Source organism: Eucyclogobius newberryi, unplaced genomic scaffold, assembly GCF_026437365.1.
Source record: "Eucyclogobius newberryi isolate DKJ021-1_F unplaced genomic scaffold, fEucNew1.0.hap1 SCAF_2, whole genome shotgun sequence".
Classification (NCBI taxonomy): domain Eukaryota; kingdom Metazoa; phylum Chordata; class Actinopteri; order Gobiiformes; family Gobiidae; genus Eucyclogobius; species Eucyclogobius newberryi.
This window is the reverse complement of record NW_027315834.1, coordinates 9,474,553-9,490,216: the sequence shown is the minus strand read 5'-3', so window position 1 is coordinate 9,490,216 and position 15,664 is coordinate 9,474,553. Positions and strand designations below refer to the sequence as shown.

The 15,664-nt window shown below is 41.6% G+C and overlaps 1 protein-coding gene across 1 annotated transcript in view; it reads right to left on the bottom strand.

Annotated features, from left to right (window-relative positions):
• Positions 1-8,476: 8,476 nt before the first annotated feature.
• LOC140368224 (uncharacterized) overlaps positions 8,477-15,664 on the bottom strand; it is a 30,066-nt gene continuing 22,878 nt past the window's right edge. Inside the window, exons 19-25 of the mRNA XM_072455176.1 lie at positions 14,404-14,626; positions 13,578-13,720; positions 12,704-12,953; positions 12,322-12,476; positions 11,693-11,933; positions 10,528-10,628; positions 8,477-10,100 (exon numbers count right to left, since the gene is read on the bottom strand). Of these exons, the coding sequence (XP_072311277.1) occupies positions 10,093-10,100; positions 10,528-10,628; positions 11,693-11,933; positions 12,322-12,476; positions 12,704-12,953; positions 13,578-13,720; positions 14,404-14,626 (1,121 nt within the window). The 3' untranslated portion in view covers positions 8,477-10,092. The remainder of the gene's footprint in view (positions 10,101-10,527; positions 10,629-11,692; positions 11,934-12,321; positions 12,477-12,703; positions 12,954-13,577; positions 13,721-14,403; positions 14,627-15,664) is intronic.

Here is a 15,664-nt window from a genome sequence, read left to right as displayed (position 1 = left end):
GATTAAAGCTTCTATGAGGCACTTTCCAAAGTCCGCAGACTCAGTTTGCTCTGCACTTTGTGTCTCTGAGCGCGGCCTCAGCCTCTGTTTGTCTGAGTGGACTTTATTCAAGGACCAAAACAAGCAAGTGCCAAAAGACAAGGCTCAACTGCGCTCATGTTACATAGTACATAGAACATAGTACAATAGGGATGTAACCGCATAGTTCTGTAATGAAATATAAAAGTGCTTCATAACGATTATTTCTTCAGGTTTCCAGCATGGAAATTGAGCAAAAGCTCTATGCTGTTCCCTCTGTTTCTTAAACTGTTTCGGAAACTAACTTGTGTTTAACAAAGTTTAACAGTGACACAGTGATGAACATCACAATATTTCGATTATTGTTGCATCCCTACAATACATTAATTTGCAGTCATTTATTATGCTCAACGTTCCATTGTACAGTGACTCTGTCATGGTCAATATAAAATGCAAAAGTTAAACAATATTATTCCTCAACAGCAAGTGGTAAATCCTTTTGTCAGGGACATGTTTCAGCTTGTTGCAGTCACATTTTTGTATCGATCGACTCCATATGGATCGGTTTCATTAAAACTGTATGTGGAAAACATCTTCACACTTCAGTGTATGCCAAAGTGAGACCTTACAGTGGAGTCTGTATGTACACATGAACATCCAGAAGTGCCATGTTTGTCATGTTTGGAGAAAGTGTGTCCACCTCCTTCCACGGTCGAAACCCGTTGACCCAGTGACGCCCCTCCCCTCCCCCTCCCGGACAGAAAAGGCAGGTGGACCGTGCCATCTGTGGACTGGGGCCGTGCCATTGTCCGCGCATCGTCTTTTACGCACAATGCTTCCATACAAATGCAAATGAGCAGCGCGTGCCAGAGCGCTCCGCAGGATGAATAGAGGGGGGAACGGAGGGAGGGATTTGGGGAGGCTCCACGTGGACGTCAGCTGCGGATTATTTATTTACTTTGCTCAGGGTCAGCACGAGTTTGGAGTGAGTCTCCGTGAACCCGGCGCACCGCGACTGAATTAATGCGAAGTTTGATTTGCGGCTAAAGCACGGCGCATGTTGCATTTCTCCTGCGCGTTTTTATGACTCGGCTTCAAAACAAGTTTCCAGTGGTTTGTGTTTGATTGTTGATGATCGATCTCGTTTCAATTGTCCGAGTGTGGAATAAGAAAATTGCACAGTAACGACACCATTACGCATGCACCAAAACATTGCAAATCACGTGCTCATTGATTTAAGATGCAACGATTAATCGACTAATCGTGACCAGTCGACTAGAGCTAGTTTTTGCACTCTGACTAAACTGTAAATAGTGTGTATATATTCAAAGTATTTAGTTTAAGTTATTTTTTATCTCATGATCTTATTTATTTTTTCTTGATATTTTGCGATTATATTTGTGGTTTCATGTTGCGCCTTTTCACAGAAGAATGCTCCATGTTTATTCACCGACCTTTTCTTATTCTGAAAATAATTATAGTTGTATATCAATAATCGTTATGTTATCTGGACTATACAGACTCAGTGTCTTTGGGTCACTGAAAAGCGCTATATAAATAAAAGTTATTATTATTAAAACTCACATGACAAAAAAGCATTTCTGATCTTCATCACTAATCCACGTTATTTGTCAATATTCTCAATTTTCAAGCCTTCAGTAAACCATTTTTAAACTTATCTGATGATGTGTTTCAAAGTAAAGGTTTTTAACGGGCTCAATTTTGGGCAAAATCAGGATACGAGAAAAAGCATCCGAATGTTACTTTAATCTGGATCTTCTGTGTTTTACAATAGCGTGCACAAACTCCACAGTGCGCATGCGTACACCTGCCTGCGCTGTTTTGGTGGAACATGTGTTCAGCGGCGCGGGGGCGGGGCCTGGACAGATTGATGTGATTCAGGCTTTTGTTTGGGTGAAGCAGCAGATGGAGAACTGCAGCGATGTGTGTGTGCGTGAGCGAGCGTGCAGCCGACCCCGAGCCCCCTGAGGTCACGAGCCCATTGTCCACGCGCCTCCACATCCTGCATTAGAATGAACGCGCCTCAGCTGCAGAAGAACTCACGTTGCTCAAGTTATGTGCAAATATATGGAGTCAAAGTAACAAATAAAAACAACTGAGTTAAAAGTGCTGAAATACACGTTTAAAAATGTACCTAGTAAATTCAAAATATTCCACGCGGATTTTGAGATCTGTTGAAGCATTCCATGTATTTTGATGAAGAATTGTGCTGATCTTTGGTCGAAAAGTAAAGTTTAAGTTTTAACAGGCTATTTCTGTTTGGTCAAAGCAGCTCGTAACCACTTTTGCTGCCATAACAACAGCGCACTTTCTCATGTCGCTCTCTATTTTCTTCTGTTTTTGGCCCAAACAACAGTCGGGGCCAAAAACACTGTGTCGCTTTCCCTGCGCAAAAAGTCTTGTCTCCAAATGGGACAGGGCGGGGCGGGGCAGGAGCAAGGGTGTGGGCGCGTGCAGGGGGACACGTCCCATTGTGAGGCTCGCGAGCACATCTGCCGCCCAGAGAGGGAGGGGAGAGGAGAGGGGGAGGGAGAAGAATGGAGCTGAAAGAGCGACAGGTGTTGGACTGAGGTCTGACCCAATGACCCGGGATACACAGACACGCTCACAAACACAGACACACTTTGGTTGCATACTTTGTGGGGACATGATTCAAGATTCAGAGGACTGTTTTAATCACATCAGGAGCAATTAGTTTGAGCAGTAAAAAGAAACAGACAAAAAAATACAATCAATTAGAACCCGAATCCGAATCAGTACTATGTACACAAAATTTACAGTTGAATTTACATATGTTGTGCAGAAAAGTGAACAGTGCAGTGAGTGATTAAATTATGGTTAAAGATACAGTGTTTAAAAAGTGTTCATGAATCCAACGACAGAGGGAAATAAACTGTTCTTATGGCGGGAGGGGAGTGGCTCAAATAGTCAATGTCCAGGGTGAGAAGGGTCGGCTGTGATCCGACCTGCTCGTCCCAGAGCCCTGGAGACGTACAGGTCCTGTAGAGATGGAAATCTGCAGCCCATCACCTTCTCAGCAGAGCGCACAAAGCGCTGTAGTCTCTGTTTGTCCCTGGCTGTGGCTCCAGCGTACCACATGGTGATGGAGGAGGTGAGGATGGACTCAATGATGGCCGTGTAGAACTGCACCATCATCTGCACCGGCAGCTTAGCTTTCCTCAGCTGCCACAGGAAGTACATCCTCTGCTGGGCCTGAGGAAGCTGATTGTGGGCTCCCACTTGAGGTCCCGGGTGATGGTGGTGCCGAGGAAGCGGAAGGAGTCCACAGTGGTGCTGGGGGAGTTTGTTATAGTGAGGGGGGCTGTGACTTTCCTGAAGTCCACAATCATCTCCACTTGTCTTCTGGGCATTGTTACCACTGCACCAGGACACAAGCTGGTCCACCTCCCTCCTGTAGACAGACTCATCCCTGTCCAAGATGAGCCCGATGAGGGTGGTGTCGTTCAGTTTTATGGAGTCGTGGCTGGAGGTGCAGCAGTTTGTGTACAGGGAGAAGAGGAGAGGGGAAAGTACGCAGCCCTGTGGAGCTCCTGTGCTGATAGTCCGCGTGTCTGAGACATTATTCCCCAGCCGCACGCACTGCCTCCGATCCGTCAGGAAGTCAGTGATCCACCTGCAGGTGGAGTCAGGCACGTTGAGCTGAGAGAGCTTGTCCTGGAGCAGAGCAGGGAAGATGGTGTTGAATGCAGAGCTGAAGTCCACAAACAGGATCCTGGCATAGGTTCCCGGGGAGTCCAGAAGCTGCAGGGTGAAGTGGAGTGCCAGGTTGATTGCGTCGTCCACAGACCTGTTGGCGCTGTAGGCGCTGCAGGGGGTCCAGCCGGGGGGAGGTGAATGACTTGAGGTGGGGGAGGACCAGGCGCTCAAATTACTTCATGACAACAGACGTCAGCGCCACAGGTCTGTTGTCATTAAGTCCAGTGATCCGGGGCTCCTTGGGGACAATGATGGACGACTTGAAGCAGGCTGGGACATGGCATGACTCCAGGGATGTGTTAAAAATGTCTGAAGACGGGGGACAGCTCTCCTGCACAGACCAAAACAGAAAGAAAAAAAATACTAAAACAGACACACAGACCAAAACAGACAAGAAAACAGAAAAAACAGACAAGAAAAAAAAATAAACAAAAAAAAAGACACATGGAGCGATTTCAGATCCATGTGTCGACTTACATTCACGTCATGGAGATTGATCCTAACAACTGATTTATTTTCACATGTTCATTTTAAAGTCTTTACAGCACTCACTTAATAATGTATTCCCAGCATCGATTGTCACCGCAATGAGTTTAGAAGCACTTTTCACAACTCATCTCTGATGCCTTTACAATAATATTGTACACTATGTCTGTGCTGGGGCTAAACAGATTTTACTTTATTACATCCAAAGTTCCAAACATATCAGACGCAGGCGCTTTAATATAAACAATCCCCATTTTGAAACGCATAGCCGAACGTAAAAACATATTATGCATTATTTGTTTTGTTATTGGTCTTTAAACAATGTGCCTTTAGTTTTCTTAAAGGTCCCATAACATGCAAAATCGACTTTTCAGAGCTTTTAACCTTTTTACATTGCTATTTGTGCTTCATATATGTACCCAGAGTGTTTTTTTGATTGATTCCCGCAGTTTTTAGCTCTAGTACAGACTATATCCTTTCCTCGAATCTCCAAACTGACGGGGGGTAGGTGCAAGACCGCGTCATAACCACAGGCACGCGTCACCATCCCCCCCTCCCCTTCTATCGGTTGTCACTCGCGCGCGGACGGAGCGGCTCGCGGCGGAGCTGACAGCTGTTTAGCCCGGAGTAGGTGACCGAACCCCGGGCATGCAGCCTCACGCACTGCCTGCCTGCGCTGGAGCTCCGGAGAATAAATGCTGTAGAATAACATGTTTTATTCAGCCGTTGAGCCTTTGATCAAAATTGGGACTTGTGAACCATGGAACCAGTGGGCTTGGAGATATCTGGAAGAGTTGTGATTTAGGCATAAAATATGGATTTGAGTTGATTGATCGCAGCTTTTCTAAATATCGACCTCTGTGTAGCCCATCCAAGGAGTTTGTGGCCTCTGAAAGCACTGGGGGCTCCATAATGTACGTTTGAGATCACTTTCCACAAGGGGACCGGCCCCGTCGTTTTTCACCGCCGCTAGAATCGAAAACGTGATTATTGAGTTAGTTTGTTTACACCCCGACCGTCTCCGGGGTGGGCGGGGCACACACGCTCTCGCTGAGACTACGTCACGGGTTGGGCGGGGGAGCCAGATCGCTCTTCGCAAGGGTGGGGGCGAATATCAAACCAAGCCGTTTGCATTTCCGGGTTGGTGAGGGGGTCCAAGGTCTGGGTGATATTTCTTAACTATAATGTTATGGGTGTTGCACAACCCTTATCATTATCAATTATACACTTAGGATAGACTACGAAACGAGAAAAAAAGTATGTTATGGCACCTTTAAAGGCACATTTACATGTTATGTATAAAGTTAACGAAAAATATTAGTTTGCCATAGCCTTAGGAAACGCTAGAGCAAGTGAGTTTGGGCTCCATCTACCTGCTGTAATGACTATAATGTAATTTAACTACCTGGAAGTGGATGGTTGTAAAATATTGATATTATTGTGTCTTTTACCATTGCAGAGGGAACTAGATAATGTGCAATAGCTGAAGCCATTGCGAGTGTCTGCGTTCTTGCATAAAAGTACAACATGTGTGTAAGAGTACTACATGTGTGTAAGTAGTACTGGTAGTACTACTTAAGATAAAAAGTCCAATTTAATTGAACAAATTACATTAAAGCCGCGCTAGCAGCAATGATGGCTCTCGCCTTCCCGCCCGTCCGTCCATGTTTTCTGCTGCGCTTTGCGGCATACGACGCTCAGTAATTCACAGTTGATGATTGCGTAGTTTGCGACTCAAATAGGTGTTTGTCCTGACAAATTGCAAGATTGTGCTGAACGCAGACCTGAGCAGGGAGAAAGGGAGAGAGAGCCTCGGTGACCCGGCTGCACCTCCTCCTCCCTGTACCTCCGTCACCTAGCAAGAGAGACGCTAATGCTAACGCTAATGCTAGTTAGCGTTAGCATTGGCAATTTACTTCTGCAAATACTGAAAAAAAGTACAAGGTGTACAAATGTCAAAAGCAATAGCACCCCTAAGACAGTGAAAGTGATCATAAAGAGGTATAACTTGTTGAAATCGGTGAATGTGTTAAGGAGTTGCAAGCAAATACTGAAAAAGTGCACAGATAGCAAGTTAGCGCAGGAGGCAGTTAGCGCTCTTGCCTCCCAAGAAGGAGATCATGGGTTCGATTCCCAGACCAGACCGAGACCAAATCACATGATCTCTCTGGGTGGAGTCTGCATGTCTTCCCCATGTTACCGTGGATTCTCTCCGGGTTCCTCCCACGGCCACCGCCCACAAATATCAAAAGCAATAGCACCTCTAAGACGGTTAAAGCGATTGTAAAGAGGTATAACTTATTGAAATCGGTGAAAGTGTTAAGGAGTGCAAACGCGTCAAAAATCCCGATATGGAAAAATAAATGGGAATACAAGAACATATAGTGTCGCAGACACTTAATTACATGAGTTTAAAGACTTCAAGCTGGCAGTGGCAGCCTCCCAATAAGGAGATCATTTGGGTGTGTTTCCCGGGCCAGACCAACATCAGATGATCTCTCTGGGTGGACTTTACATGCTCTTCCTGTGTTACTGTAAGTTCTCTCCGTTCAAACACATGCGAAAGTTAAATACCCCCTAGTAAATGAATGTGAGAGTGAATGTTTGTCTGTGACTCTGTAAAGTCTGCGTGGAACCCCTGTCCAGTGTGAACCCACCTAAGACCCAAAGTCACCCGCGACCCCAAACTGGAACAAGCAGTAAAGAATGAATGAAAACGGGCTTCAAGCAACTCAGACTTCGTCATAGCCACGCAGTTGTACTGATAGTGATTTGTCCCTTTTAAACCTTCGGGGTGTTTGTTGTGATGTCAGTATTAAACTTTTCGGGTCATATAGATTGTTGAGATGTCAGTATTAAACTCTCAGGGTGATATAGGCGGTTGTGATGTGCTCCTCCTCCTGTCCCGTGTCACGTTGACACACAGCAGCTCTGGTGTTGTGGATCTCTGGGGGTTTACGATGTTTGGACACTGCCTGAGGAGAGTTCAGGAGCTAAACTCAAACAAACTGTAAAACCCCCACGGATGAGGAAACATCTCATCTGCACCAGGAGGGGTCAGAGTGAAGGGTCAGAGCTGTAAAACACAACCACACTGTAGCCCAGAGACCCACCAGTACAGACTAGTTACTCAGGACTAAACCAGAACTGAACCAGGACTAAACAATCTACAGAAAATAAGGCCTAAATGTTTGTAATTTTAATTTCAAGAAAACTGTAAACTTAGGCAGCAACGAAAAAAATAATAATTGTACAGCTGCATTATCATTCTCTGGACCAAACAAACTCTAAAACACATAAGAAAAGGCCTTTTAGAGTACACAAACCGTGGCATTACTAAATAAAAATGTAAAAAAAACAACAAACTTTCAGATTCTAATCAATAATATACTTTTCATAAATATCTTCCATCTAGAATCCATCAGTCCATATTTCAAACTTTATTTTGTTGATAATGTATTCAAAAAGTACAATAGAAACAAGCGTTTGACATTCATTGCTAAAATAATTGTTAGTTGCAGTTCTGGCATAAACTTTGTACATGTTGAAAAATATATTTATTAGGTTTTGTAAACTTTTGTTCTGTTTCTTTTACAGTTACAGCAAACAACAGTTTTGCTCATCAATAGCGCCCCCAAGTGGCCGCGATTTCAAAACCACTTTGAACAAATTTCCAAATGTTTTTCTATCTCTAAAATCCAACTCAAAAATGTCTTCTGTAAAAATCCACATAGTGTCAGAATAGACTTTTGTTTTTGCAGTTGTATTTTTAAGAAAAATGCTCAAATGTCATGCGGTGTAACACTTGTAACTTGTAACACAAGACGTTGGCATAAAGAGAATTGTGTATTATTAATTTACTAAAATGACACAATTTTTAAAAATCACATTAAAAAACAAAACAAAAAACAGCTAATGAGTCATTTATGCTCCAGAACAAACTTTGGGGTTCAGGGTTTAAGCGTCAGCTCAAAAGAAATAATTATCTTCTTATTTGTGTAAAAACTACCTGGAAAAAGTTTAGAAAACTGTTCTCATTGTTAAAAAAATATCCTTTATGATGAGACAGTCTCATCATTATTTAACCTATTATGTGTTTTATGATGTATATTTTTTTAACGTGGCAAATTTTAATTTTGTGTGTTATTTTTAGTGAATGTGCTGCAGCGGGACGAGTTAAAATGTTTAAAAGTTCAAACACAATGATGTAAAAACACACACACGTTCAGAGAAGTTATAAACAGTGAACCTTTTATTGGTCTTAAAAAAGCATTCAGGACAAGAACCATTCAGATAAAGCTCCCTTTTGAGCAGGTAGTTTGAGTCGATATAAAGAGAATTGTCGAGCAACTTTTACCAGTGTTTTCACTTTTAATGATGAATGAACATGTAAAAATATGTGTCCGAATTAAAATGTTAACTCCTGTTTTAAAGTTGTAGAATTAACATGTTAACTTCTTAAAGTGCCTTTGACAGGTCGGACGACTCATTGAACTCAAATACAGTTACGATAAATAATTTTGAATTCATGGTTGCTAAAAATGATTAAAATAATATCACAGAAAGCACATTTTTTAGTTTTCTAATTTTACTTTCTGTTTGTAATTGATGACATCACACTAGGAAATTACCCAGCAAACACTGTGAAAAAACAAGAGTGACTTTATTTTGTTGAATTAATGTTTAGATCAGGGGTGCCCACACATTTTCTACAGATTTTTCAACGTTTTCTCCACAAATACCTACTCGATTGGTGTAAAACTATAATTCATAAGTAAAACAGGTATAGATACACCCAAATAAAGTAAAAATTAAAAAGTAGTAAAAACCTGTCAGAGGCACTTTAAAGTTAAAGCAGAATCAACACATACAAAGTTGGCTTTTACAGTGGTGTGAAAAAGTGTTTGCCCTAGTCCTACTTACTCATGTAGTTGTATTTGTATTCGTAGTCGTAGTAGTAGTAGTTGTAGTAAATTTCTTATTTTTTGCATGTTTGTCACAATTTTAATATTTCCTGATGACAAAGCTTTTAAATTAAGGTAAAAGTAACTGCATTTTGTGTTTCCGTGTGTCATCTTTGACAAACATGCAAAAAAACAAAAAAAGAAACCATGAACACTTTTTCACAGTGGAACTTTTCTGGTGAACGGCCCGCGTTCCGGTCGCCGTCAACGCCTTGTCCGGAATGTCCCACAGCATGGCTTTAATCCTCTCTTGCCTTCATCAAAATCGATTAGTGTTTTTATTGCTAAGAGTTTCGGCGGTCCCTCCCTCCTTCCTGCCGACCTGACCTGTAACTCGGGCCGGGTACGGTAGCGTCGCTTAAAGATACGGGCAAGATTAATGCCCTCTGTGGAACATTCTAGGCCTCCAGCGTGAAAGACTTCGGGCAACAAGGAAACGAGGAGAACGCGTATTCATGTTGATAAAAATAATATAGTTTGACTTTGCAGAGGCAGAAATGCATGAGACCGACTTAAAAACAGCTCAAATATGAATAATAAATATAAATAATTACTTAAATAAGAAAGATAAAATTTGAATACTTGCACATACGACACTTCGCCGCTCTAAATTCGTACATTAAAAAAAAAAAAGTACCGCCTCCTCAAAATGCGGCCGCCCGCGCGCGCCGAGATGCAGAACACTTACGTTTTAGTAGGACGGACGTCAGCTCATGTCTCCGTCGAGGTTAAGGCCGATCGGACGGTGTAATCTTTTTTTAAAAAAAGGCTAAAATCGGAGCTGCGCGAACAGATTAAAATTCATCGAAATCCTGTAAACAAGAAACTGTGTTGTCGCGTCTTCGGTTGAGGCGTTTTCTCTATGGCTGTGTGGTGATGAGACGTATCAAAAATCTGCAATAAAAAAAAAACAGAATGAGAAAAAGAAGAGCTATAACTGATTTTTTTTGTTTAACTTCTATTGAATATTAAAGGACAACAATTACATTTTTTTGTACTGATATTGCCATTTAAACATAATTTTGAGAACCTCAGCTTTGGCATGACCCGTTTCATAACTTAAAATAATGTATCTACAGAAAGCACACGTGACTTTAAACAGTATTTGTGAGGTTTGTGTCGGGCGGTCCATCTACTGGCGGCGGAGGGAATGAGGCAGAATAGTCACAAATCTGGGAAATGTGAGTGTTTTTTGACGCTCGACGGGAGAGGACGAAGCTAAAATACACAAACTCCAGGTGTGTTTCAGACGAGGGAACGCTGTTATACAATGTAGATAAAGTTAGTTTGGCGTATTACGTGTTAGTTTGTTTTCTCTCACCTCCGTCCTCCCCTCCTCGCTCCTCAGTTGTACAGTTTAGGTATTTGTTTCCAAAAGCTCGCATCAAATGGCTGAAGAACTTCGTCTCCTGCCTTCCTCCTCTGAAAATGCAAAAATAAAGTACATTAAGTGGTAGAAGGAGTACTGAAACTGTACTGACACTGTGTACTTAGGTAAAAGTACACATGAAAGTACGAGTTAGTTTAATATATTTTCAGTCTTTTTAACTAAACCTTTAGACAGATGTTTTCTTAGAGCTGGTTATGCTCATGTTTAGTATAGAAATACTTGGGACTTTTGGTGTTCTCAAGAAGAAGTGTGATTTTAAATGAAGTTTATTACAATTACCTGGCTAGAATTTTACTCCATTACGGCAACTCAAAAAACTACAAACTCCTAAAAACATTTGGAATATTTGGAATAAGTTACTTTCCACTCCTGATTTTATGTAAAGATAAATTGCTTTGTGGGGACTGGAGTAGGACACTAAATCTACAGGATTCATTGAAAAGTGTATGATGATATGATATGAGGTATGTTTTAGGTGGGGGACAGAAGGGTCCTGGCTAGATTCACATCTATGCTGGACCATGAGTGTCGCCCCCTGCAGGACACTCTGTCCGCTCTGGAGAGCAGCTTCAGTGAGAGACTGATCCACCCTCACTGTGTGAAGGAAAGGTTTCGTAGGTCTTTCCTTCCTGCTGCTGTCAGACTTTATAACAAACACTATTAGTCCTGAACACTCGAAATACTGACCTAACCATGTGCAATTCCGTCATATGTGCAATTACTGTCGTGATTCATGTGCAATTACTGTGAAATTCATGTGCAATCCATGTGCCGTCGTGACACATATTCATGTGCAATTACTGTCGTGATCACATGCAATGGTATTTGTGTATTTATTTATTTTTATCTTTATTATTTTTCCCCTCCATCCTTGTTGGGAAATGGGAGGTTTTGTCTATGGGAGTTTTTGTTTATAGGAGATCTTCTACTGAGAGTGTTTTTCAAACTTCCTAAAAGTGATCTGTTCTTTTCTTCTGTATCTACCTGCGTTGCATCAATGAAATTTCCCCATGTGGGACAATAAAGGAATATCTTATCTTATTTATAAAATGGATAAAAGCTCAGATAAGTGAAAAGTGAGAGTCGCGTGACTCACTTGCGTCCGTCGAGAGCGCCCTTGAAGCCGGCGCGGAGCCTCTTGATGCGGCTCTGGCACTGGTCGGCGCTGCGCATGTAGCCCTGGCTCTGCATGGCTTTGGCGATCTGCTCAAAGATGTGCTTGTTCTTGGTGCTGCCTTTCAGGTTCTGCTGCACGGCTTCACTCGCCCAAATGTCCAGCAGCGCTCTGGTCTCTCGGTCGTTCCAGATCACCTTTGCGCCGTCAACGCTCCACACTCCTGAAAACACAAAATAATTCTGTAAATCTTTAAAACTGAAACGTTTCATGTATAAAATACATATTCTTAATGTTTTAAGTAAGTAGTTTATTTTCAGGTTTCACTATTTTTTAACTTTCATGTCATATTTGTTCAAGGTTAGTTTGTGGTCGCAGGAAGAAACTTACACCTTAAAATGAATTAAATATATATATATATATATAGTAGTTCTTTTGGCTCCATAAGGGTCTCCGCTAGTTTTAACATAAAATACTTTTTCTATATTATTAAAGCAAAAATACAATTGGAGTCTTTGGAATTAAAGGTCATCATTCTATAAATCCCAGAAGACTGAGTTGACAGTGGCACCAGATTGTCAAACACAAAAGCAGATCGAACTGAGGCGCACCTTTGTTTGGCTCTGGGTCCTCGATGAAGGAGATGTCGGAGAAGGTCAGGTCGGGGAGGCTCAGTTCTGGCAGAGGAATATCCTCAAATGAAGTGTTGGCTTTGGGCTGTTTGTGCAGAACCTCCTCCAGCTCTTTGTAATACCTGAAGTCCGCCCTGAAAACAGATTAGAAACGACATCACAATTTCTCAAATTAATTGAGGAAATCTAATAATTGTAAACAAAGGTGTGTGTAAGGATGAAGGTTAATTATGTCCAGATCTTCAGGTTTCAGAGTGTTTTTTGTACTGATGCCCTAGTCCTCAAAATGGCTCCTTAAGCAGAAACTGGCGCAACGACGCTACGCTACTCAGTAAAATGTTGAGCGTGATGTGGAACATACTTCTCGTGGTGGTATCCGGCCTTGAGGCGTTTGATGCGCGTGTAGCACTGGTCTGCGCTGCGGGTGAAGCCGCGCTCGCTCAGGGTTGTGGAGATGTGGTCATATACGTGACGGTTCTTCAGGGAGCCCTTTAGTGCGTGCTGGATCCGGTCCTCGCCCCAGATCTTCAGCAGGAGTCGGGTCTCCTGGTCCGACCACGTGGCCTTCTTGCTCTGGTCTGATAGAAGCTGACTCGTGGACGGCTGCTCGTCTAAAACCACACAAACAACACATAATAGTATTACCTAGTCTTGTGCTAGCTATTTTTACTTTATTTTTTATTTTATTCTATTATCATTATTTTATTATTATTATCTGATTGTTATCTTTATTTTGTATTTTTATTTATCTATTTTATTTTATTTCCCCCCTCCATTCCCTATTAAGATAGGAGAGGAGTTTTGTTAATAAGAGTTTTTTTTGTTTTTGTTCATAAGAGTTCTATTAAGAGTGTGTTTTGAAACTTCCTATAATCTGTCCTTTCCTCCTGTTCTACTGCGTTGTAACAACGAAATTTCCCCTTGTGTGGACATTAAAGGATTATCTTATCTTAATATAACATCTGATCACTGGATATGTATTGGTATTTTTTTTTGTTGAAGAAGCAGAGTAACACCCCAACAGGTCAAAAATCAGACGGCTAAATGCTGCCGGCTTGTCGTCAATGAGCACTGCCGGTGTGCGCAGTGAGCAGGCTAGTAGCTGTTAGCATTACTGTTAAGTTAAATGAATAATAGAGTATTTTTTGCCAATTTGAGAACTCAAAGAGACTGTTAATCCCTTTTTAAAAAATGCACATGCACAACAAAATGAATCCAAACTAAGGTTCACATACAGACATCCTGGTCTTTGTCCATGAAGACGTCTTGGTTGGAGTCAAAAACAGCTGAAGCTTCGGCGTCAGCAGAAAATCCCAAACCTCCGAGAACTGGAGCCATGATGTGGAGGTAAGGGAACACCGTCCTGCGCGAGCCGCCTCTGGAAATGCACACCGTAAACTCAAGTTAGATCCAATGTTGACTCGAAATAACAGGCCAATTTATCTGGGACCTTTTCATGGTACAATATATGAAAAACACCAGAAATCATAGGCGCAGACACATGATTGTCCGTTCTTATCTAGTTCATCTTCGTAATTTAAGAAGTTCTCTCCAAAAGCATTTTTCCCCACAAAAATGAGCTCTTAAAGTAGCTCCACCACACCAAACTTTACAATCGTACGTGGCAAGATTATGACAAATTGTACAGAAGGATTTGTCCAATTCTGTCTAATTCAAAGCCTGTTTTATTAGTTTAAACTAATAAAACAGGCTAAAAATGAAACAAAATCAGAATTTTGATGTAACATTTGTTCTCAAATACTAAATCAGACATCTCTTCTGTAATTTTTTTATGTCCAATAGGTCAACTAAATGAAATGGGGAATCTAAACCTGGCTCTGTCCATTTTTCAGCTTCATATGTCCCAAATATGAGCAATGCCTTATTTTTATATGAAAATATTATAGAATGAAAAACTTTTATACATAATACAAGAGCATCTAGATTTTTTTTTTAACTTTAAATGCATTTTTTCTTACATTATTTTAAGTAAACTGGCAAATTGATATCTCAAAATTTTCCTGTTGGCCTGCAGCGGCCCGACGCCGTTCACATACAAACCTGCAGTAGCGCCTGTAGTTCTTCTTGAGTTTGGTGATGTGGTCGTGGCACTGCTCGGCGCTCTTGTGGTAGCCCAACGTGGACATTTTGTCAGATATTTCAGCGTAGATCCGTCCGGTTCGAAAAGAGGACTTGAGGTTTTGCTGCATGTCGTCCCCCGCCCAGATCTGGAGGAACGCGATGGTCTCGGGTTCTCTCCAGACAGAGCTCACGCTGTCGGCCGCTGTGGAGGGAACGTTTGAACGAGGAGAAAAACAACAAAACATTCATATGACAGTTTTCTTGAGCCTGAGTAATGTTTTAAACACATTGTGCTTCTCAGAGTAGTTTTCAGAACCCATATTTTACTCCTACTTGACTCACATATTCATGGATTAGGGCTGAAAGAATAATTGCAATCGAATCGGACAGACCCAATTAGAAAATGGCAAAGATTTGCCCGAACAACAAAATATCCTGTTTAATTCTGCCAAAAAACTTCCCACTATAGTTTAGATCTGTACAAACATGCTCTGATTTTGGAATAATGTACGTTGGCCTCAAAACCCCTGCTGTGGACACAATGGATGGATATCTTTGGAACATACTCCTGGCAGAAGAAGAAGTGAAGAAAGCTCTCACAAAAAACGCTCAGACAATTCAGGACTGGACCAATATCATAACAGACAAATGCACAATGGAAAAAATAACTTATGGACTCAACTTGAAAATAGACAAATTTTAAAAACAATAAAAAACAATGGGACAGTTATTTAGGCCGTAGTATTCCAACACTCTTTTTTGGATGCCACTCTCTTATTTTCCAATTCCATCTTGTATTTTCTCTGGTCCTGATCTATTTTTTTTAATTAACTATTATTATTTTTGTAATTGGTGTGTTGTTGTTTTTTGTTCTGAAAAGATACATAAAAAAACTCTGAAATACATGCAAGTCTTGTAGTAGTTTGTAGCATGTTAACCCTGAACAGAATCCTATGACTAGAAGATAAATTGCAAATCGAATCGCGGTCTCAGCCACTCGGAGCGGGTCGGGAGCGGGCGAGTGTGGTTTAAAAATGGTATGTGTAATCGTATGAATGAATGCCAGTGAGCTGAATGCGACTGATGAGGCAAACTGAAACTTCAATATCAGCGAGACCCTCCTGCATAGCCCTCTAAATCCTCTGTGTGTCACTCAAACCACTCTATCGTATCACGGCGCAGCCACAGTGAAAGAAAAGACCAGAGACTGACCAATAAGACAAGTGTTTGGGGAAAAATG